The sequence below is a fragment of the Haliotis cracherodii genome, unplaced genomic scaffold (genome assembly GCF_022045235.1).
Source record: "Haliotis cracherodii isolate W230 unplaced genomic scaffold, xgHalCrac1.p SCAF_9, whole genome shotgun sequence".
In the NCBI taxonomy this organism is placed as follows: domain Eukaryota; kingdom Metazoa; phylum Mollusca; class Gastropoda; order Lepetellida; family Haliotidae; genus Haliotis; species Haliotis cracherodii.
This window is the reverse complement of record NW_027266343.1, coordinates 54132842-54157807: the sequence shown is the minus strand read 5'-3', so window position 1 is coordinate 54157807 and position 24966 is coordinate 54132842. Positions and strand designations below refer to the sequence as shown.

The 24966-nt window shown below is 41.1% G+C and overlaps 3 protein-coding genes across 4 annotated transcripts; 1 reads left to right on the top strand and 2 right to left on the bottom strand.

The window, feature by feature from the left end:
- Positions 1-3774: 3774 nt before the first annotated feature.
- On the bottom strand, positions 3775-12771 carry LOC139452308 (protein PBDC1-like). Of its 2 annotated transcripts, XR_011652359.1 has the most exons (7): positions 12669-12771; positions 12046-12111; positions 11406-11465; positions 9084-9224; positions 7913-8024; positions 4813-5836; positions 3775-4782 (listed from the first exon to the last, which is right to left on the bottom strand). XR_011652359.1 is itself a non-coding variant. In XM_071233735.1 (6 exons), exons 1-6 carry the CDS (start codon positions 12687-12689, stop codon positions 5724-5726), a joined length of 513 nt encoding a protein of 170 aa, XP_071089836.1. In that variant the 5' UTR covers positions 12690-12771; the 3' UTR covers positions 3775-5723. The 2 variants fall into 2 exon arrangements, 1 of the variants encoding a protein (XP_071089836.1); XM_071233735.1 differs by having other exon boundaries at positions 3775-5836.
- A 2154-nt stretch (positions 12772-14925) lies between these two features.
- LOC139452628 (transcription factor IIIB 50 kDa subunit-like) lies at positions 14926-17594 on the bottom strand. The gene has a single exon (XM_071234165.1). The coding sequence runs from the start codon at positions 17551-17553 to the stop codon at positions 16342-16344; it is 1212 nt and encodes a 403-aa protein (XP_071090266.1). The 5' UTR covers positions 17554-17594; the 3' UTR covers positions 14926-16341.
- A 273-nt stretch (positions 17595-17867) lies between these two features.
- LOC139453157 (uncharacterized) lies at positions 17868-21791 on the top strand. The gene is made up of 3 exons (XM_071234787.1): positions 17868-18088; positions 19337-19497; positions 20213-21791. Exons 1-3 carry the CDS (start codon positions 17938-17940, stop codon positions 21422-21424), a joined length of 1524 nt encoding a protein of 507 aa, XP_071090888.1. The 5' UTR covers positions 17868-17937; the 3' UTR covers positions 21425-21791.
- The last annotated feature ends 3175 nt before the right edge of the window (positions 21792-24966 follow it).

The following is a 24966-nucleotide window of genomic DNA, read 5'->3' as shown; positions in this document are numbered from 1 at the left end:
TACATGTACCATGTCTACAGGACCTCTTCCATATTGTGTGTGGTGTTAGTGTCAGGATCCAGGAGTCCGGGATAATCCACGAGGACCTGGTGTCACTTCACTGAAGTGGTGAGTTTAAACTGCTCAGGTGGACATTCTCATTAAAATCAGATCTTAGTCCTCGCTATCACTAAACAAAGATCTGAGGACATCTCAGAACGACCTTTTATCCGACCAACTAAAGCGTTGCTTACCAGATCATGAAAGTGACAGTCGGAATGTGTTTTCAAAACATGCAACCTCGAAAATGTTAACACAGGGTATTCCGAACAGTTACGGCCCGTATGACTGATTCCGTCATTTTAACGAAGGAGGCGTTGCACAGTATACAATCTCAACCATATATTAGACATTCCATATTGTTCGTTTGTTCAGTTTTCAAAATTTAATAAAGAACTGTGTCAACATATTTTTCAAGCGTTGTCTGAAATGGAAGTCGCCAGGTTGAAACGAGTGCCATAAATTTCGAGAAAGCTGCTTTCTAATTGGCTGATGTCGACTTCTTGTTGGTCATTTCAGTGGTCAAAGTTCACTAAAGGTCACTGACGTGACCCGTGATGGGATGTCCTCAGATCTTTGTTTAGCAGCAGCGAGAACTTAGATCTGATTTTAATGAGATTGCTCAGGTGGATGGCTTATGAGCATACAGGGCACTATCAAGAAAGTACCTTTAACCTATACTACTCTATTCTACTCAATGACACAATATGTGGTGTGTTTTATTTTGTATCAATATTACTGTTCGACAAATTGTTTTAATTATCTGGGGGGCACGGGTGGCCCAGTAGTCTAAGGCGCCGCAATTCGCTGTGCAGAGTTGCGTCCGTTGGGCATGCCAGAAACCTATGATTGTGGGTTCGAATCCCAGTTCGCCCCGATTATGTTTCTAGGTTTGTCAGCACCATACCCGTGCTCGTGGGTTTCACCAAAGTGGTAAACGTCTGAGACCTGCATCACTTCGGGCTTTCCTCCCACATTAAGCCGACAGGCCGTGATATGACTGGAATACTGTTAAAAGCGGCTTTAAACCCAACTCACTCACTCACTTACTTTAATTATCTGCACATCAGATATTGTGCAAACTGATACTATTCAACATGTGAGTCTGTTATTCCCATGCTGTGTTTAAGTTGTCCCATACATCAAGGGGTTTTTCAAAATAAATCACCCTGTTTCTTCTTTGAGACTTTTACTCTGATACAATATGTATCAAGATATCCCTTCTTTCTGTGACTTTGACAGATAATTGACCGAATGCACTTTCTAACGTCCACCAAAAGGGACCGTTTCCCCTTTCCCCTGAGGCCAACATCATGGTTAGCTGTAATGGCCGACTATTTGTGGCCAACCATAAGATAAGGGACCTTTTTTGTGAAAAATCAAACGTTGAATTTTTATATTTTTAAACTACAGCATCTTGGGAACACACAAATACAATTCACAAACTTCAATTGATATTCATCACAGAGATACATGACATCACACATGGTTATCTTCACTGAAGTAAGATGAGGTCAAACATCTTTATGATGTATGCGAGCACCCAAAGGTCTCTTTTCTCCTAGTGGGTCACATTTAGAAAACGCAGCCACCAGTCCTATAGATTCCAGGGTATTTCTTGTGGACTATCTGGGAGTGAGAAATGTTTTAAGATAGCTTCATGTAGTGTGTCTGGTCTTATGCTATGGACGAACCAACTTTTAGTTCCGATGTACAGAATGACGTCCGTGTACTGTTATTTATTGTCAATTACTAAATAAACTAACTTGTTTTGTACAATTCTTTGAGTTGTTGTCTTGGCCTTGGGAAATTTCTCTGTTCAGCTGATGAAAATCTTGAAGTTGCATGGCTGATATGTATTCTCCTACACAGATAGACCTGTCAGAGTAGGTCCCCAGTACCTCTACTTGTTGAAAGAGCCAATGAGAAAGGGGCTCTCTGACTTTCTGATTGAATATCATCACTAGGCCCAGACCTGATTATGTGCAGGCCATTGTGATAAATGTAACGGCCATAACATTTCCAAGTCCTGTGATGGGATTTGAACAACACACTTTCTGATATGAGGTCGAATACCTTGTCAAATGTGACCAACATAGCGGCCATAACATTTCCAAGTCCTGTGATGGGATTTGAATCACACAACTGATTTGAGGTCGGACGCCTTGTCCATCAGATAAACATAGCGGCCATAACATTTCCAAGTCCTGTGATGGGATTTGAATCACACAACTGATTTGAGGTCGGACGCCTTGTCCATCAGATAAACATAGCGGCCATAACATTTCCAAGTCCTGTGATGGGATTTGAACAACACACTTTCTGATATGAGGTCGAATACCTTGTCCAATGTGACCAACATAGCGGCCATAACATTTCCAAGTCATGTGGTGGGATTTGAATCACACAACTGATTTGAGGTCGGACGCCTTGTCCATCAGATAAACATAGCGGCTATAACATTTCTAGGTCCTGTGATGGGATATGAACAACACACCTTCTGATTTGACACCTTGTCCACATGAACAAAGAGGTTAACCCTGTCAGCAGGCTGACAAGCCAAGGATGTCGCGTGTAGGATGACTCCACACCCTGCTACACCCTGGCATTAAACAACTTTAAGAGTAAGAACCTCTTGTAGGGGACGTATTCTGACCTGTAATCCCCGTACAGTTGGAGGCTATGACCTACAAACGCGATGTTGTCAACATCTGACATGAGTTAGCTACATTAACACAACAAATACTTCTGGTTGTAGCAGCACATAGGGTAGCCTTCTGGATAAGGCTCTTCCTTGTCACGCCAATGTGCTGGGTTTGATTCTACAAATGAGCTGAATCACTGGTTAGTGGGGTCCCGCTGTTATATAGGTCGGATATAAGTGAGTGCAGTGTTAAGTAACAAACAAACTAATGATTGTTTACAGAAATGTGCTGGCAGACCACATTTGGTATTAATCTGTGATTTAGTTCTGGAAAGAAAAGACTGAATAAGGATGCACTTACTAATAATGTGCATATCCTAGCCAACGTCAAAAGCACCGTCAAGACCTGGGGTAGAATAGGTCTTCAGCAACCCATGCGTGCCGTATAAGGCGACTACGCTTGTCGATAAGAGGCGACAATCCCACTTGCGTGGATCGATGCTCATGATATCAATCACTGGATTGTCTGGTCCAGAGTCACTTGCCTAGAGACACACCACTTGTGCTGTATTTGGTGAAGTGTGGGTCAGGACCAAATCCCTACAAACTCTCAGGAGTCAATCTGCCGAACACGGTCACCCATCCAACTACTCTCCGCGACCACTTCACCCGATTTGTGACCCCTGCACAGTACACAAGAGCACTTGGCTGACACTAGGCTATATACTACTTACAGCATGTTAGCATGTTATCAATAAGCGCTGACACCCTGGTTTATTTTAAGGCTGTCTTTGAAGATCCGGCATAGAATAGGTTTTCAACAACCCATGCTTGCTGTAAAAGGCGACTATGCTTGTCGGAAAAGGTGACTAATGGGATCGGGTGGTCAGGCTCGCTGACTTGGTTGATGCATGTCATCAATCCCAATTACATGGATGGATGCTTATGTTGTCAATCACTGGATTGTCTGGTCTGGACTCAATTAATTACAGACCGCCATCATATAGCTGCAATATTAAACAACAAACAAACAAAACAAATTATTTCAAGGCTACACATTATTTCCTCCCACCCCACATAACAATATAGTATTCAGGTCGTAAACCACTCATTTTTTTCAGTAGACAAAAACAAATCTGTTAATTAGTACTGATGCTTCACATTTAATATTTATTATGGGAATGCAAGCATGTCATACACCATCACAATTACAGGATCATTCAAGTCTTCATAGCCTGATGGTTCCAGCCTTGATCTGCAGAACAGAGGTTGACGGAGAAAGTGTCACATTAGGGCGCTGCTTTGCATCAGTTGACTTCAGAAATAGTCCCAATTTGAATAAACGTGAGGTTGACACAAGAAGGCGCTCCTAGGGAACTATGTTAAACTCCGCATATCGTGACAGATCATGAAATTCATCCAAGTCTGCCAGCCCGAGACGACGAAACTGTAAACATCTAGTGATAGTACTCACAGACCAGAAGCCTTTGGGAGCTGTAATTTTGAACCAGTTCTCAATACTTCAATTTTGCTACAAATTGTAACTGAATAAAACCGACAAAAAAATGTAAAAACGTAAATGTTTTCATCTTCTTCAAGCATGACCAGCTACAAACCTAGAGGACAGTTGAAATAGAGTTTCTTGAAAAAAATCTTTGAATTTCTTATTCTGAGTGAGATGATAACGGTCACTCACAATCAGTCACCGAGCCTGACTACCCAATCCAATATTAGTTCACTAAGCCCCAACCGCCTCCGTGGTCTAGTGGTAGGGCGTCCGCCCGGAGAGCGGAAGGTCCAGGGTTCGATCCCCGGCCGTGTCATACCAAAAGACGATAAAAGATGGTGGTACTTGTTGTTACCCTGTCTGGCGCTTGGCATTAAGGGGCTTAAACAAGGACTGGTCGGCCTGGAGTCAGTATACTGTGTCTGAGTGGCGTATTCATGTTAAACTGTGGCATGGTATCTCAGTGTGTTAGCACTATAAATCGGCATCAGTCCGGACTAGTACAAGCAGCCACACAAACACACACGTCGCTATATAAGTGCGATAATCTTGGACGCAACGTTAAACCCAATTTCACCTCACCTCACCTCACCTCACCTCACCTCACCTCACCTCACCTCACTAAGCCCCCCAAATGTGTGTCCGGGTTCCCGACTGACTGTAATCTGGAGCCTGACACACAACCTTCTTTCTTGGATTTCTCAAGTTCTCACTATCTTGTATTTTATGCCACTAACATGAATGTGTTGCACTAGTCAGTATCGGCTGTCCTTTGAAGGCAGGTAGTCCTGCACCATGACTGGAATATATCTATTTTATGAAAATAAAACCAATCTTGGTAAAAGCAAGTCTAGCCGGCTCTAGCCAGCTCTATGAAATCAGCATCAGGAAAATTATTTGTTTTCATTGAAGTGGAGAGAAATGTATTATGTAACAAAAGATTTCATAGACTGTTATGTTAGTAAAAAAGGCAGGCTTTCAATGACAATTTACAAATTATTGTTTGTAAAAATTAACAAAAAATAAAAAAATAAACAAAACAAAAACAACCTTCCCTATTATTGGATTGACCTGCCAGAAAAAGGAAACCTAAATTGTTGTTAAAATATTTTTGGGGGTGTGGGTGCTAACCAACAATGATGTCTCAATCACATTGGTCTCTCTCTTCTAAAACAGAAAATATACACATGATACATTGTACATCATTATGTTTAAATGCCTTGATGTCTAAGCAGAGCTTGGAGTTTGAAACATTGAATAAGTCAGACAGAAGAAAACATGACATTCCTGGCCAGGAGATGTCACACAGGAAGCTTCTTCCAACACTGAATTACGGCCTGCGTTGTGTGACTGGTTAGAACACTGTATATACATCTTTTCAGTGTTGGAAAGACTCTGATGATAAGAGAATTAATCATCTGCATGTGGCTAACAGTTTGACCACTGTATGGCTTGTGTGATTCAGAGTTTGATGGCCAAAATCAGATATGATAAGAAATGTTTTGAAGATGACTGAATCCAACATGGCCGCTGCTATGACTCCGCCTTCTGCTCTTCTTTCTTCTTGCTGTATGTGAAACGCAACTGTGCATTGTGTCCCTCACGATTACGAGCGATTTCAATAGCAAGGAACTGTATCCGTAACCCTGGAAACAAAAAAAGGCAATAATATTATTTGAGGAAAAAACAAAAACGCTGCTTACCGGTATTAACAAAGACACAATTAAACGCTGAGTGTCTTTCTGCAGCATTTTCATGAACATAAACTGTATGGAATTTGGTGCACACAAAAATTCACTCACCATGTTTAACTATTTTTATGGCATCATAACACCAATATTTTTTAGGACATGAAAAGAGCGTCCATAAGTGTCATTATGAAAGATATTCATTGCAAGCCTATTAATCTCATACTAAAACTGACAATTCATGAGAGTTTTCTACCCTGTTTGACAATTACATAATGTTTAATTACCATGGCTATGGATGAACCCACAGATTGTATTTATACACAAGAACAAATGTTGATGAACATACAATAATATGATCATGAATGACTGACCAGCTCGTGAAAATGTCCTGTCGTAATAGTGTATACTGTCTTATCCAAACAAGGGTACCAACAAGGTACAACAACTTCTGTAAGAATCCGCTACGTTTGACATGTTTCTTTAAAAAGCTTGAAATAGCAATCACAAATGCCAAATTCACCAATCTCATCAAAATCCGTCAAAATCATTGTTTCTCTCATTTCAATGGGACAAACTTTTGTTTGTTGTTTAATGCCGCACTCAGCAATATACCAGCTGTATGACAGCAGTCTGTAAATAACCGAGTCTGGACCTGACAATCCAGTGACTGACATCATGTATATCGATCTACGCAATTGGGATATGATGACATGCATTAACCAAGCCAGTGAGCCTGAACACCCGATCGCGTTAGTTGCCTCTTACGACAAGCATGGGTTGCTGAAGACTTATTCTCTACTTGTATCTTCACAGGTTCAATATGATAAACATTTCAAATGGAAGAGACTTTCCGTAGCCCATTGGAAGTACTGCCATAGATGCTCTTCATAGCAGATCTTCTCATAATTCCACATACAAAAACATTTCCAAGCCAAGTATGAATTTTGTTGAAAGTGTTTTGTCTGCACTGTCTGTGCTGATGAAATGGTGATCTCTTATTGATAAAATCAGCAAACTCCATGAAACATCGCCATGTGAATGTTGTTATTGTGTGTATGTCTCATGAGGTTGGGGCGGTGCTTCAGATGGAGAGAGAACTTGTGATACTACATCCTTGTTATTGCTGAAATGTCTTCAGTGGCAGTACCTTTATATCCCGAAAATGTTTGGGTTAGCTCCGCTAACACAGGATTTCAGTGTTGTCACGGAATGTCACCCATCTTCCCAAGGCAAGAGTTTACTGACTAAAAGTCCAGTTTCTACCCTTGCCGAACTAGTCTGGAATTTCCAGGTTCCATTGTAGTGTCACCAGTGGCTATTACAAATTATGTCCCTTCTATGTCCCTCCTATTGACCAGTCAGATACCATCACTCATATAATCTCCATTTGCTTCAAAATGGTGGCTTCCGGTCAAGACGATCTGATCAATAATCAAGATCTATACAGTAATAAAATGGGTCTTACCCTGCGAAGTGCATCAAATAAATTAAGTACCTTGATTAAAAACATGAAAAGATTTGCGAAATATCTGTCCACGCCCAGTTTACGGTACACATGCATTGCAAATTCTGCCATCGACCGAAATCTGCATGTTGAGATCAATGTCGTCTACGAACCAGGCATCTACTTTGTTACTTTGATTGGACTATGCATAGACACATTCGTCCAGCGAAAATGTAACTTCGGAATTCCAGTCTAGTTCAACAGGGGTGGAAACTGGACTTTTATAGTCAGTTAACGCCCTTGACTGAGGAAGATGCCTTAGGACACACTTTTTTTACATTTTTTACCAGGGTGAATCGGGTTCAAACCCCAGACACAGGATCATGGCAAGCCTAAGGGAGGCAACCTTGCACATCTAAGCCATATGTGCCCCACTCTAAATAATGTACTGTCACTAATTCTTTGTCAGTGTGTGTCATGTATATTGTGAAAGAGGCAAGCATTTGCTTAGTATTCATAAAACTTCACTTTAAATGTCTCACAGATTATACCTTGGATGCAGACAACCAGTAACCATGGTTACCCACCTAAGATTGAGTTTTCCTCGGAGTAATCCTTGGCACTGTCAAGACGTACCAGGGTGCCGTAGTTGTAGTCCTCGGTCTGGCCTTTGAAGGACTCACAGAATGGACGCCACTTCTGGAGATATTGATAGGGATCTTGTTAGTGTTTCAGTGTGAGTGAGGTCTTAGGCTGCTTTCAACAATATTCCATCAATATCAAATAGATCTCATACATCTAACCCATGACGAGAACTGAACCTGGACTTGACATGCATGTCTTAGGCAGTACGAGCAAACACCTAACTATTCGGCTACCTAAATCCATTGTTTCAGACAATTTCCTGGCAGTTGTTTAATGCCGCACTCTGCAATGTTCCAGCTATATGACGGACTGTAAATAATAATAACAAATGGACCAGACAATCCAGTGATTGAGTCACTGAATCTGATCACATGATCAATTTAGTCGCCTCTTAAGACAAGCATCGGTTGCTGTGGACAGATTCTGAACCTGGAATCCGGATAGATGCACAAGAACCTATAGAGTGTACAACAGAGTTTGTGTACTGGGCAACGTACATTGAAATATCCTAACTCTTCACTATGTAATGACAAGGACTATGTTCTGTTTGTTTGTTGTTATATGACCCAGTCAGCAATATTCAAACAATATAATGCCCGTCTGAAAACAATCTATTCTGTGCCCGACAAACCTGTGGTAGGCAAAATTTTGCAACATCCTATATTGTCAGGGTTACGGCGACACTCAACATGCTCAATCGCCTAAGTTGTCAACCTAGACCACCCAATCCCGTTTGGTCACTTTTTCCAACAAGCAATAGTGTATGGGGCCCCATTCCAAAAAATGATCTTAGCACTACGACTTTCGTAAGCCCATGTGAAAGTATATTGGACCTTGGGGTCACACAGGGAATGAGTGAGTGAGGGTGTGTCAGCTTAATGTGAGAGGAAAGCCCCATGTGATGTAGGTCTTTTACGTTTACCACTTTTGGTGAAACCCATGAGCAGGGTGCTGACAAACCTAAACACATAATCAGGGAAGGTTCACACAGGGTACAAGGCCTAGCTTTAGTTTAATGACTTGGTTCTTCAAACAATAGAATAATTTAGATCCGACTTGCTTTGTTTTGTAACATTACAATCATGATCAGCTGATATCAAATAATTGGCTTACTTCTTTTGCCTTTGCTGATTTAAGTTCCTCCTCAGCCAAAACATCCACCTTAAAATCAGGGAATTCTTGTCTGAACTTTGTGTAAATGTCGTCATCTTCTCGAGTGAGCTTCAGGATAGATGGGTCCACCGAGGTGATCAGCTGCAAACATAAAACACCATCAGCATCATTCAACATCAACACATGAGGCTGGGTAAGGGTACCAACAAAACTTCAAAACACTTCAGACATAAAAGTATCCTTACTTCATCATGTTCATGCATGTGTTGAAACCTAGATATAAATCAGCACTTTTGAAAACCATCGTTCACATTACCGTATTCGACTGATAAGCGCCCAGGGTGCTCTCAAAATTAGAAATAGGGGGCTCTTATTAGAATATTTTTTGGGGGAAAAAAAACAGAGTTGAAAGATAAATTTCGTGGTTTATGCTGACAGCCTGAAATGTTTATATACGACAGATATATTTCTCCAGAATCTAATTGCCCATAATTGAGGTGCATATAACACACAAGTGCATATCATATGCAAATAAATAAGTATTATGTACATTGATCAATCGGAAAGGGTGCTAATTGGGATTGTTCACGAGCCAATATATTAGCAAATATCGCCGTGGGCGCTTATTAGAGCGGGGCGCTTATTACGTCAAATACGGTACTCTCGATTATTCCACTGTTTCATTCAAAGCTCCTAGGCCACTTTTTTTAATTTATGAATTCGACTGTCACAAAGTCACAATCAGGAAATGTAATAAATATATTCTAAATAATTTCTTGAACAGTATTTCACCTCAATAATGGCTTCATTGTCACTCTTTGTTGGAACCTTGGTCTTTTTGTTGTTAACCCCACACTCAGCAATATTCCAGCTATATGATGGCAGTCTGTAATTAATCGGTCTGGACCAGACAAACCAGTGATTGATATAGTGAGCAATGATCCACCAGGCCAGGGTATGGTAGGGTTGGCGCATTGGCACAAAAATCGTTTTGCAATATATCGCAATACAGTGAGCTGTATTGAGATACATTTTAAGTTGTTAACAAATATTAAAGGGTATATGTGTGTGAACCTATGCATCCCAAGCCGTGATGTGAGGGTTATATAGGCAAGCAAGTTAACTAAGGTGTGTTCTGATTGATTTCTCAGCAAGGTATACAAGTACATAAGCAGGCTACATAGAAAATAATGGCTCGTTCATTAACCAATCAAAAGATAGTATTTTGATGTAAGGTGAGATAAAGAGCAATGTGTATTGGGGCCCAACTAAATATAAATATTTATACTGTTCAAATAGTACTTCTTCATTCAATAAATCAGACTGCAGAATGAGTAATATTGATAAATGACTACCTATTACATTATCAATATGGTTTACAAGGTTTAGATAGGAACCCAGTCCATCCACACACCTCAAGATAGTATTACCGTATTCGACGCAATAAGCGCCCCGCTCTAATAAGCACCCACAGCGATATTTGCTGATATATTGGCCATTGAACAATCCCAATTAGCACCCCTTCCGATTGATCAATGTACACATATGCACACAGTGTATATACAGAGTGTATAATATGCACTCATGTGTAATATGCACCCTTAATAATGGGCAATTTATATTCTGGAAAAAAATATCTGTCAGCATAAACCACGAAATTTATCTTTCAACTCATTTTTTTTTCACTAAAATAATAATCCAATAAGAGCCCCCGATTTCTAATTTTGAGAGCGCCCTGGGCGCTTATTACGTTGAATACAGTAATGCCTCTGTGACTGTATCGGAAAATGTTGATACGCAAGGGTTGTATTGCTGATGGTAATGATGCACACCCCTACGGTATGATGACATACAATCAACTTAGTCACTCAGCCTGACCACTTGAGGGATCAGTTCTAACCCAGAATCCCGACAGAGTGTGTAAACTTGTGAGTGAGCCACAATTCATAACAGAGTTGTATCCCCTTAGCGTACCAGGAACCTATGATTATGGGTTTGAATCATGCTTCACCCAAATAATGTTTCTAGTTACTTCTAAATGCCTTTCAAAGACTTGATACAAAGAAGGGGGCATGGGTGGCCCAGTCGTCTAAGGCGCACGCCATAAACCTATGATCCAGGGTTCGAATCCCGGTTCGCCCCGGTTACGTTTCTAGGTTTGTCAGCACCATACCCGTGCTTGTGGGTTTCACCAAAGTTGTAAAATTCTGAAACCTGCATTAGTTTGGACTTTCCTCCAACATTAAGCGGACACCCCATGATATAACTGGAATACTGTTCAAAGTGGTGTTTCACTCACTCACTAGAAGTTGTGACACTTACATTAAAGTAGGTTTCAGCATGAGCATACGCCTTCACTGCCCACTGCAGCTCCACATCCGGCTGAAACAAGTCATTACAGTTACCATGGTTACAGAACATATACATGCTTCCAGTTCCAGGTGTCACCCGACTCATGTACAGCCCTTCATCATAGGACTGTAACAAAATACCTTTACTGTAAATACCTGGCTAATGTAATTGCCATTTTAGCTTTGCAAGAGTCCGATTTGAATGACACAATCATGAAAAAAGACATTCAATCATATTTCAGTTCCTTCATGATAGAAACAATTATGATCTTTGTAGGTTAAGAATGAAGGCGCCTCCGTCCTGTCAACGTGGCTCACTCTGGTAGAACTGCTTTCATTATTTTCTGACATGTGTTCCACTCACAAACAAAGGCAGGTTATGGTCACAACATCGTCAAGCACTGTTGATGACATGTTTAAAATTGATCCACCACTAATTCAATACAGCCTGTCAGATAATTCTCTCAAACATATTCTTTGTTCTGTCCCAAACTCATATGAAAATTAATCAGCATAAGTCAATGATTTGTTGGCTTAACTGCAAGTATCTACTTTTTAATTTGGTCCTATCCTTACCAGTCTCAAAACTGGGGAAAGATTGGTCCTCTTACCTGGTTGACATAATCCTCAGCCTTTGAGCTCAGAGCCGAGGCAGCAGACTGCATTCCTCCAACACCCTGGATAAACAAGAAGTCAGACATTTTACTTTATAATTTGCAAGTTTCTTTTTATATTCACACCAGTCAGCAGCATCGCAAATAATGGTGTCTTGGTCATGATCAACATACGTCCTGGTAGGCTATGTTTGTTGGTTAACACCACACTCAACAATATAACGCCGGCATGTAATCAGGCCTGACCAGACAATCCAATGATTGACACCATGAGCATCGATTTCCACAATGGGGATAAAAAGTCAAGCATCAAGCAAGTCGACGCGCCAGACCTCCCGATCACGTTAGTCGCCTATTACGACAAGCAAGAGGTAGGCTATGGTAAACCGCATGCTGACACATTCAGTCAGCTATCAGATCTCTTTAGTCGTTAGTTGTGTCAAATTCCTCACAGTTTAGGTGGGATTCCAGATATACAAGCGTATCCAACATATATCTGAATTTGATAAAACTCGAATTACATTCGGAATCTAGTCTTTACTAGTCACATTCACCGCATTATCAGTTTTATTGACAATTTTGTGTTGAATAGTTTCCTTATTATAATTCCAAATACCAACCAGCTCTGATAAACCAGACATGTTGTCTATTTTCTGTTCCGTCCCTCCTTAGTATTCAGTGGTGTATCGTAATCACGAAACGTAGAACACGGCCCGCACGTTTTCAAACCCGGAAGTGAGGTATCAGTTATCCCCCCTTGTCCATTAAAACACGGACAAGACCGTACGTTTAATCCAGGAGCTACCACAATGTTTCATTAAATGTCCTTGTATCTAAATCAAAAGCATTGAGTAAGGAATGCTAAATAGACAAATAAAACCACTTACAGATGTATTCCCATTTTATTCCATGCTTCATGTTTTTATTGTTTTAAACTGGACACATTGTTCATGTTGATAATTATTTGCGATTGTATAAATGTTTAGGAATTGTATTCAAATGTTCAGGAGTTAAGATTTCTTTGAAATAAAGATAAAATTCTTGGTGACAGCTAAATTCTTGTTCATTGTTGACCGTCTTTTTTTCAATATATTAACGCAATATACTGCATTATTGTTTGGTGTACTCTTAATGTGACTCGCATATGACACCTTACTATCACAAAAATGTATATTTCTTCTCTGTATAGCGACATATTTACGTTACCTGGGTCTCAAGCTTCCTTGATGTGACTGGATCTTGTTCCATGCAACAACGTAACAGAGTGATAGTTTGGGCTGGGTATAATACCGCTGTAAACAGTAGGATGAAAGTGAAGCTGAAGGGAGTTTTCACAATCCTGGGATCATAATCGAGGCACATTTTGGATTCATGGCCAGCAGACCCTGTTGTCGATAAGGGATCGATAACTATAGTAATATAGTATTTTTTAATGCCGCTTTTAGCAATTTTCCAGCAATATAACGTATGAAAAAAAAAAGGGTCCTCAACTTGAGCAGTATATACATGTATGGATAGGTCCCCACATATATACAACAGGTGACTAAACTGGATCAGATGGTCAGACTCTGTCTTGGTTGACAGAGTAAATGTACCCCGATGGTGTGGTTTGTTGCTCATGTTTCCAGTGCCTGTCCAGATTCTGTTATTTATTCACCTTAGTGATACCGTTTCAATATTATTGACTGACACTTTGAACAATATTCACTCTCTATTTTGTTCAAGCATCTTGACGTGATTATTTAAAAATGTGAAGAGTGAGGGATTCTAGTAAACTATATCTCAACCCATGTTGAGAAAATGCTCAAGCACAATGTGTTCCTCAGCTGACTTCTACTTAGATTTACCATCATACAATGAAATATCTTGCACAAGATTTCATTTCCAGGGTAACTTGGGAATTTTCTCTATTACTACATGATTTTCAATTTTGTTTCCAAACAGAACAATTATGGTTTTACGCCACTTTTAGCAATATTCCGGCAGGGGGGACACCAGAAATGGGCTTCACACATCGTACCCATGTCGGGAATTGAACTCGGGTCTTGGGCGTGACGAGCGAACGCTTTAACCACTAGGCTACCCGACCGCCCCTCAAACAGAACAAAATGAAGACTCATAATTAACATGTAATAGGAGTAGGTACCATTTCAAATGATGGCATCAAGGTTTTCTTGAAATACTTATCGTGAGGTCGGTGAGCCATATAATGAATATAGCCTCAAATAGATAAAGAAAACCTTCTGAAGTGTAGATACACGATACCCAGGATTTCCCAAACCATTAGTGCACGACAAGCATGCTGTATATAATCTATAAAGTTAATGTGCAAAATTATCAAATCTCTAACATATCTGATCAGCAAAGACCATACCTATATTCATCCTGCTCATTTTGTAGGATACTATGAGTGAGTGAGTTGGGTTTAACACTGCCTTGAACAGTATTCCAGTTATATCACGACTTAATGTGTGAGGAAAGCCTGAATAGATGCAGGTTTCAAACATTTATCTCAAACCTAGAAACATATTCGGGGCAATTCAGTATTCAAACCACAAGTTTTTGGCGTGTCCAAGGGATGCAACTCTGCACAGCGAATCCACTCCCTGGAGATGATGAACGTGAAATGAAATCTCATAAGGACACTTGGGTGATTATGTCCTGATATCCCGATAGTTCAGATAATTTCTCACGCTATGAGTCTGGTTTGCCTGGTCACCATGGTCACAAGACACTGTGATCATGCCGATACACCTGAAATACCACAAAACATGCACAAAGCAAGAATTTACATTATACTGAAACATTTATTCTTCAACATGTTCAACAAAAACACAATAAATGTCAACTTATAAAATCTTGCAATCTTAAGTAAAAAACTGTACAAAAGACTTGTTTTACCATGTATACACTATAAACAGCTGGTCACACACATAAATTAATTCATATAACAATCTAGCACCTCTGTAAAACAGGTTGGCCCATCGTTGGAACTCTAATCATATTCAAACAGAAACAGCTTGTGATCCAGGTAACCTTTAACCTTCCGACACTTTTTCATATAAATTTCCATCATTCTTTTATTATTATTACCATGATAACATTTGATATTGTTACAACATATCATTTATCTGTAACTAGAGTGTTGTATTTAACATCACTTAACACAAACAGAATTTCAAATATATCACCAGGTCATCTTAAAGTGGGAGGCAAGTCCATTGTGAAGGTCATGCATCTTTTGCAACATTGTATATATGACACCATACTGGTACTTCAGAACCAAAATACCTCATCAGTACCTCATCATGTTGACAATCAAGTCCACCTGGCAGACAGACTAGGTGTTCTGATTCAGTAATTTTGAGAGTACCAAATGACGTAAGAACATTTTCATGATTATATATATATTTTTCAGAGGACTTTCTTCTATCCTGTTCTATATCATTAACAAATTTGAATAAAACAATTTTGGATGGCAATGTCCTAAAAAATGAGAGAACCTAAAACCCTGTGAGTGCGACATCTATTACCTCCTGTTAACCATTTAAACAAGAGGTAAGTAGAAATTCTTATTGACTAGCAGAATGTGGTTGAAAACTGCTTCCACTGTCGACTAGTAGTCTGAAGTCACATTGAGTAAAATTAATTTGGTCAAGCCAGGTCTTTCAATATGGTCAATACTAATCCATTGACTGAAATTCTCATCAACAGTTTCGGACAAGCAGATTGAAATGTAGTGGCACAGGCTGCCTGCTGGATTTCCTGTCCTTCTCCCTTACATGTTGGTTGGTTTGTTGTTTAACGCTGCCCTCAACAATATTCCAGCCATATGACGGCGGTCTGTAAATAATCGAGTCTGAACCAGACAATCCAGAGATTGATATCATAAGCATCGATCCACACAATTGGGATCGATGACATGTATTAACCAAGTCAGCGAGCCTGACCACCCGATCCTGTTTGTCGACTTTTACGCATAGTCGCCTTTTACGGCAAGTATGGGTTGCTGAAGACCTATTCTACCCCGGAATCTTCACGGGTCCTCCCTTACATGTACAACCATTTACCCTGAACATAGTAATAAGTGTCCATGGTACAACCAGATGTTTTTACTCTAGCAATATGCAAGTTACAGGATTTTAACTTAACAAAATAGTCCATGTGTCATTTAATACTAACATATGTGTAACAAAATGTTCTGCACTAGCTTCCTGAGATTTATGGAGATCATACAAAAGTTCAGTTTTGGGGCTATCACACTGACTGAAACTGGCATTAATAAACAGGTACTCATGACTTGTCCACTGGCTGTAAATTGCCACCAATACAGCTAATCAGTTTAACATCTTCCTTTTCTTTCTCTGTCTTTATGTACATGTCCATTTCATCTGCAAATTCATTAGGATCAATTTCAGAAGAGTTGATCACATGTCCATATTTGGCAGATATCTCAGCATCAATTTCATCATTACTTCTGACATCTGGGCTGCTGTCCTCAAGCTTCCTCTTTCTACTTAACGGTGGCCTCAAACACAGTTCTGTTCCACCATGCGCCATGTCACCTGACTCCCCATTTTCTTCAACTGACAGTGGAGAATCAGCAAAGGCTTTTCTCATTAGACTAGCTTTGTATTTAACTATATCTTCAATGTAGTAGCGCAGCTGTGACGGCTTCATGCTCTGAATCCATGGGATACGTTCTGCCATTGCAAGCAAAATATCCTTCATTCTTTTCAGAATGCCATTACTTTTTGGAAGACGGAGGTGATTTGTCTTGCAAAATGACGACAAACTGACATCAGATTTCTGAAAAGACAACCAGGCAAAGTAGGATGCTATGACAATAATAGCTTCAGGACTTCGCCCACTAATGAGCCAACATTTATCACAGATCTGCATGAGTTTTTGGGTCCTTTCAATAACCCCTCTATCAAAATTTGCTTTCTGCAGCGTGTGGGCTGTGAGTTGACCTAGGCTCCACCTTGGCATCTCAATCTTCATGATCTGTTTCATACGCCTCAACATCAATATAAAATTATTGATGGGGAGTTTCCTTGTGCTCGTCATTTCCCTTGCAGTGATTGGATACTCGTGTCGGCGCAAAACAATATACATACAGCAGGCACCCAAAGATTCCTTGAACTGTTTCGATCTGTTTCTAACCTCCATATCTGGGTGTTTACAAGCGTCGGCATGTATCAACATTCCTTCCTCCTTCAAGGAACTGCTGACACCCATCGCATTGCATATACAGGTTATTTCCTCGACACCGACCGGACTGACAAATTCAGTTTTCTTATCGGCGTCCCTCTTTGCAGCGAGTATACTTGCGCTTGCCCCTGTCGGCAAGGCACCGAGTGACGGAGCGTTGAAGTAACAATCGGAACTATCCTCGAAAGTTTGGTCAGACACAACCAAGCCACACTCGGAACAAATTGATTGTTCGTGTGCTCCTATCTTATCTTTAATGACAGCATCTTCTCCACAGAATGGGCATGACATTGTCTGGCGTTAAAGCCAACCGCAGATACTTGTTGAGGACGACAACCCACACTGCTTGACAAAAGTGTAATGCACGGGAACTCCGTCAGCTGGTTTTTGGATCTCACTGCGAGTCGTTAACCTCTGTGATATGAAAAGACGGAGCCCAGCATTGAGAATTTTTCGAGCTTAGCCAGGGGGCGCTCGTTGCACACCACTAGCTCCATGTCAGCGTTTGCAATGCAGACATTACCTTCTCAGGCGCGACTATATGCGGCTGTGAGGAGCTTGGCACAGAAGCGACGTCAAACTTCGATTTCCGGGTTTAGCCTGAGTGTGAGCATTCTTGTCGTCTGCTAGACACGGACATGACTTGGTGACACGAATTTACTGTCAACTTTCGCCATGCCCCTTCCCCACACTGTACGCACTCTGAAGCAAGTATGTCTTCGCAACATTTCAAAGAACATGGATCGACTATGGAGTGCAGACTTTGACCGTCTCTTCGCGGATATGCCGCGCCTTTACTATGTTCTGGGCCCATTCGATTACATGAGTGAGTGTTCACAAAGATATTTGGATATTTGTTGATTTTAACGTAGATCTATGTGTTACATCATTGTTTGGTGTTTGATAGACCCATTAATTCACTAAAGTTGTAAGGATAGTTAGTATTCTGAGTAACTAGTGATCAAGTCGGCCTTGATCCAAATTTCTGAAGATATCTTTCAAAATTCGAATTTTGTCATTCATTGAATTTCTTTCTCAATATTATGACTCCTCAGTCAATAAGGTCAAAGACTTGATCTCCAATATGCCTAGAATCCGTTGTAAGTTCAGTAGTAGTAGAAGGCTTTAGAGACTTGTCTGAGAAAAGCTAGGTATGTTAAAAGCTGCAGTGGAACGCACATACAGAGCTCTATATTAAGTAAATGAAAGCAGGTAGAAAAAGAGAATGTCAGAACCTGCAGTTGAAGCAAAAGGCAAAAGCCCGTTCTCAAATATAATGTAGAGGCCATAAGATATGCAGAATATTTCAGTAGCAGTCTGAGTGAGTGAGTGAGTGAGTGAGTATGGTTTTACGCCGCTTTTAGCAATATTCCAGCGATATCACGGCGGGGGACACCAGAAATGGGCTTCACACATTGTACCCATGTCGGGAATCGAACCCGGGTCTTCGGCGTGGCGAGCGAACGCTTTAACCACTAGGCTACCCGACCGCCCCTGTAGCAGTCTGAACTGTGGGGCCTGAGAGGAAGCTGGGAGTAGGGTTTGCCCTTGCTGCACGAATTTTGGGGCTGTCATGACCCCTTGTCTGTTCTAAAGAGTCACAGGTGTATTTTGGAGGGTCTTCATTGCGTAAGAATCAAATGATGTCTTTAATGCAAACACAATTCCTGTGTTCTATAGGTGATATTTCTTATTTTTGTATTGTTTTTTAAGGTATAATATCCCGTCAAAAGTGTGTACCATAATTCACTGTATAATGACAAATGGCTTGTATCCCAACTGATCTTTGAGTAATGTTAATTGCATGTTTGAAAAATATCTGTCAAATATGCTGTTTTTTCCCCAGACAGACAGACTTTCAAAAAGCTTCAGTAGTATAAGATTGACATTCTAGAGCCCAGTCTGAATAGAAGGGTATCAAATAGAAGATTGTCTGTCAAAAGCCTCTGGCTAGCCCTAATCTCTAGGCCTCTTTTAGAACCAAGTCACTCAAAAGCTAAAGCTAAACAAGTGAACAGAGAAAATGTGACATGATGATGTTGGTTTACTCATTGTACTCCTTTTTGTTTTCCAGCTTCTGAAATGATTCAAGAGCTTCTGGATACCCTGTGTGCTGATCACCGAGTAAGAAGGTCACACTTACATCTTCTCCTAACTGGCCGTCTTAAAGAACTGGACTTCAGCAAGTGCTCAAACATGACCAGTATGCTGCATCTTGTCGGCATCAGATGCCAGGTGAAATATTGTACTTTGCTAACTTTATCCATGTGATGTGTGTCTCTTACCCATTATTCTATAAGGTTGTGTGATAGTCATGTTTTTGTTCCAGATTAGCTTAGGAATCATTTGAACTGGATATCAACCTATGAACTGCTACCATGGTGCATTCATGGGTTGGCACACATGCATTTTACAGGACACCTATCCGCCATGTTTGTTTTCATGCTAAAAAATACAATTTGAAAAATAGGCGAAAAAGCTCATGTATGCAAAAAATATGACTCCGCTTTTTTTGTTTTTGTCTAATATGATTAAACCTTGAAATAGAATATCAAAGCAATCCATAAACATAAAAAAAACTGTACATGAACATTAAAAGAAATAAATAAGAAATATCATAACCTTACCTTAATCATTGTTAATGGCTAACACATTCGGTTTTAAATTAAATTTGGAGCTAGTTACAATCTGTTATACTACCTCTAACTTCAAAACACAGTGGGTTTGTCTTCTAATTATTCCTATGTGATTGTTTATGGGGTAAAAATAATAAGGCTTGCTGGATTTATGTTAGGATATTTGGATAATCAAAGCACTTGTCTTCACATGATGATCTTCTTCTGATGTGGTAAAATTGTGTAATATATGCAAACATCCTACTCCAGGGATACCCTCCTTGGTGTTTATTATTTACCAGTTTCAGATTCCTTTTTTTTTTCATATTTTGCAGAAGCTGACAAAGCTAGACCTCTCCAACTGCAGCGTAGCCACCCAAACTGTTCTGTGCAGTATTTTCCAAAGTCTTCCTTTGCTTAGCTGGCTGAATCTACGCCAGACGAAGACAAATGACCAGGTCCTAACCACGATTCTGTCTACGTGCAAGAAACTACAGCACCTGAACCTATTTGCCTGTCCGGTCACTGATCGAGGAATCGCCAACATTTTCCAGGAACTTCAGAACGGTAATGGCGCATCAAATATGAAGCAGAAGAGTAACTGCATCGCTAGTGGTGTGAGTCTGAAGTACCTGAATATCAGTGCCACGAAGATCAGCAGTAAGGGAGCCATCATGATCCTAAATATGTGTCCAAATCTCCATGTTCTCCTGTATGCAGATGTTATTGATGCTGTGGCTCAGACATGCAACTCAGGAGACAATGAAGACACTCTCAAGCTCCGGACACTCAATGCCAGTGCACTCAAATGCAGGGAGGTCAGTCCGGAATCTGTACAGCTTGCTGTCTTACGCTGCCCCTTCGTCACAGAAATTAATTTTTACCAAAATGCAAGTGATTCAACTTTACAGTATCTGAAAGAATTAAAGCATTTGAATACCTTGGAAATAACAAGTGACCAATGGGGAGATGTGACATTCTTTGATGGTCTGAAACCTCTCTTCACATCAATAGGACCCAACATTCGATCCCTTGGTCTGTATGACATCAAAGATCTTGACATTGGCCAACTTGGCGTTCTTTGTCCCAACTTAAAACGACTTAAATGTGTCATGGCAGTGTTTAACTCTGTGGCATTTATTGACACTCCATTATCAGGAAAGGATCTGAAATCTATCTATAGAGAACTGGACAATCTCATGGTTGTGATTGGAAATGATGGCACCAACTTTAGTGCATCCATGTTTGAACAAATTTTAGAAAACGCAACCAGTCTCTCTGAGCTTCACCTGATCAATGTTCAGTGCATGTGCACTGATCTGCTCCTCCGTATCCTAGAGAAGCATGGTATGCAGTCTCTGTCTTCCTTGACTCTGGAGTCCTGCAATAGACTCAGTGGGGATGCAATATCAAGACTGATCTGTTGTGAGAACCCATTACGTGCTCTGTGTCTGAGGAACTGCCAAGACACCTCCCAACAAGATGTTGATGGTTTCAGGAAATATGTGAAAAAGCACAACCTCCAGTTGTCCATCGTCTGGGAGTAAATATCATGGATAGAAGTGAACGAATGCTGTTTTACGCTGTAGTACTCCAGCTGATATATAGTCTGGACCAATGAATCAGTGGTTGATAGCATGAACAACAGTCCATAGTACGGCAGTAGCATGTGTAGCCCATCGAGATCAAGGGGTGTTCAGGTAGCCAGACGGTTAAAGCGTTCGCTTGTGACGCTGAAGACCCGGGTTCAATTCCTGACATGGGTTCAATGTGTGAAGCCCATTTCTAGTGTTCTCCGCTGTGATATTGCTAGAATTTTGCTTAAACCGGCATAAAACCTCACTCATTCACTCCCATTGAGATCAAGTGGGCGTTTTACACCACAATATTAATTATTAACATAATTCTTTTACTCTAATAATGATGGGTTTTATTGTGTATTACATTTTTTATAAATGTTAGTTCCAGAAACATGTTATTTCAATCGGAACTCCATTTTTTGATAATATTTATGTATGCTTGATATATATGTTTGGAAATAGAAATTAACATCATCAAGTGATAGTTATCATTATGTATAAGAATGCTACCTCTATTACATCCTAAGCCATAAATTCCTGTTAAAGCTTTTTAGGTTTTCATGGTATTTGACATACTTCTGACGCCACTTCTACCACTGCCATTCTGTGTAAAGGTCTGCTCTCTCTTGGTGTAGTTAGCTAATCTGTCTTGTTGGACTGGTGCACGAGAAGAGTCCCTCCAGGGTGCCATTAGGACCCATAGACTTTAGAAGCTGCAGGGCCTGACTCAACTCTTCAGGCCCTCATTTAAACAACTATAGGTTATTGTGACAGATAAATCGAAGCATAAATTTACTGAAGGACATAAGGACCTACACAAATTTGAAACTGGCCCTACTTGCCACGGGCCTACAGACATGCACTTATTTCAAACACTGCCTGGCCATCTCAACAAGCATCTTGGTAGACAAAGGTTTTACTAACTGGTGGTAATTGTCAATGGTAGGCTGTGTGGTGGGTCCTGTAGATGGTGACCTTTGGGCTGGTCACACTTGCCAGTGACTGGCCATGGTGCCGAACCCAGACTAAACAGAGCCCTAAACCTTGCCCTCTGCTCCTCTGGAACCCAAAGGGCCAGCTTGTGAGAGAACTCTCTCATCCGGGTAAGACCACTTGGGGAAATGGGATATTCCTCCAATAGGTCAGAGTCATTTAGATGATCTTCCAGGTCCTCAGGAGTAGATCCGGGACCGAAGATCTGTTTGGCCAGCCAGATCAGTGCTGTCTGGGCCTGAACCAGATGCTTCACCTCTGTTTGTCCCTCATCAAAGCACTGGGGCAAAAGACTCATCAGGTGTTGCCTGAGATGCCTTGTCTGTTTGGAGCACCCAAAGAAGAAGCAAGGTGAGCCCTGTGCTGACTGGGATACGGAGGAGGTTTGGCCATGATCCTGTGTCAACCCTGGCTTGCGGTTCCTGATGGGCTTTCCAGGGTTAGTCGGGGCTAATGAGGTCCCCAACCCCAACCTGTCTGAGGAAGTGACAGATACTCTTCGCTGCACAGGCTTTCCTTCCATGGTGGTCCCCTCTGGCTGTCCATGGTTGTACAGGTGTAGGTCACCACGTCTTGGGGACCGCCCTCTTCTGTAAGTGATAGCCTGGATTCGTTGGGGGGACTTTCCCCTTCTTGGACTGTGTTAACGATGAGGTCCTCGAGATTGTTCTCTTGTAGGGGTGCATCTCCTCAGGGAACGAGGCCTCTGAATGACCCTTGACCAGGACACTCATGTCGAGGATGCCTTGAGGGCGAACGTGAGCAGGCATGGTGTCCCAAGCAATCGCGTCTCCGGATAGAACGTGAGCGGTGGTTCTCCATGATGTTGTTGCTTGGTTGTGGTTTTGTTTTGTTTTTTGTCTAAAGGTGCCTGCAAGAGTGGGAAACTATATATTAACCCTTCCATCATTTAAGTATGTGCATGGGGAGACCACGCATACAGTTTCAGTTATCGAGACAGTAGTCACAGAAGTAAGAGTCCATTGTTTTAGACTCTTCCTCCATGAGCCCCACACACTCGCCGTGATACCATTCAGCACAACCATCACAAGCGATCATTGGTGTACTGTTGTAGGGTTTGTGGCACTTACAGTATAAAATGCCAGTCTCTTTTTGGCCGACATCCGACTGGTATTCCACTTGTGAATCCTTTGTCATCCCCTTTTTGGACTCAAACTTGGCTTTTGCCCACAACGCCCATGCTGTAATTTTCCTATCCCGTCTGGTGGACAGACTCTTGGTTCCTGTATCGGAAGGTAAACAGGGGGGGTGTCTGTTTCTTGACAGTTAGAAAGGGACCCTTCCATATAAGATGCAACTTTTTGCACTTCCCTACCTTCACGGCGGTGTCCATGACCAAATCTCCTTTCATTGGTTTTCAAGTCATAATCCCTCTTCATTCTTTGTAAGGCTGTTCGGAGATTAGACCTGTCCATCTCATGTGCCTCCTGGATTGCGATCTGTAAGGAATTCACATACTCTTGCAGGGAGTTGGATAAATGTTTAATTTGGGAATCCAAACATCAGATCAGCTGGTACCTTCACCTCTCTTCCTAGCATCAACTTGTTGGCAGAATATCTTGTCTGTCGGTTTACATATGACCGTTTTGCCCCTGCTAGCTGTGCTAGGTACTCGTCCCATCCTGCTTGTGACTTCCCTACATGACAGCGTATCATCTGGAGTAATGTCCTGTTATACTGGTCTACCTGTCATTAGAAGACGGATGGTAGGGTGTTGTACGGGTTTTGTGAATGTGTAGCAAGGAACTCATTGACAGCGGCTTGTGCCGTCACCTCTGTCTTTTGATTTGGAAGAGGGATGCACTCAACCCACTTCGTGAATTTGTCTACCATCATCAATATGTACTGATTCCCTTACTAGCTTAAGGGCAATGGACCAATAAAATCCATGTCCACTCTTTCCATTGGCGCGCCTGCATGGAAATTGGTCATTTTTCCCCTAGAGTGTTTAGAGGGTTTCTTGTTCTTACTACATTTCTCACATGTTTGGTCATATTCCTGTGCCTCTTAAGAGCATCAGTACCACTAATACCAGGACCTTAGTCTCTCTCTTGTCTTTGAGATTCCCATATTGCCTGCTGCAGAATGTCCTAGACATGCTTCAACACTTCTTGCTGGAGGGTTTGTGGAACAAGAAGCAGTTTGTTGTTGGAGTCCTGATTACTCTCTCAGACCACCAGACTCCTGATCTCGTGAGAATTCTTTGTCTATCCAGTAGGACTTGGTTGCTTGGCGTGCTAGAAATATTTCTTGTTCAGATGGTAATGTTTTATCATCCAAACATTGATGCAGAAAGGTTAGTTGTTTGTCCTTTCTGCTGTAACTTGTCCAGAGAATATCCAAACTTTGGAGTGGAATCCCTCTCTGCATTAATGGTGACTTTCTGAACTTGTACGTCCCTCGGCTCCAGAAATAAATCAAGATTTCCTGTTTGTGTGTCAGTCACCATTACGAGGCCCTGAACACTAACCTCTGGCTTTGGACAGCTCTCCAAA

Excerpts from the sequence above, each read along its gene's own strand:
- LOC139452308 (XM_071233735.1), bottom strand. The coding sequence starts at position 12,689 with ATGTCTGGTTTATCAGAGCTG. Across the intron at positions 12,112-12,668 it reads TGTCTGGTTTATCAGAGCTG|GGTGTTGGAGGAATGCAGTC; the intron begins GTTGGTATTTGG and ends TTGTTTATCCAG. Across the intron at positions 5,837-7,912 it reads CGAGGAAAACTCAATCTTAG|GGTTACGGATACAGTTCCTT; the intron begins GTGGGTAACCAT and ends TTTTGTTTCCAG.
- LOC139452628 (XM_071234165.1), bottom strand. The coding sequence starts at position 17,553 with ATGTCATGCCCATTCTGTGGAGAAGATGCTGTCATTAAAGATAAGATA.
- LOC139453157 (XM_071234787.1), top strand. The coding sequence starts at position 17,938 with ATGCCCCTTCCCCACACTGTACGCACTCTGAAGCAAGTATGTCTTCGC. Across the intron at positions 18,089-19,336 it reads GGGCCCATTCGATTACATGA|CTTCTGAAATGATTCAAGAG; the intron begins GTGAGTGTTCAC and ends TTTGTTTTCCAG. Across the intron at positions 19,498-20,212 it reads TTGTCGGCATCAGATGCCAG|AAGCTGACAAAGCTAGACCT; the intron begins GTGAAATATTGT and ends CATATTTTGCAG.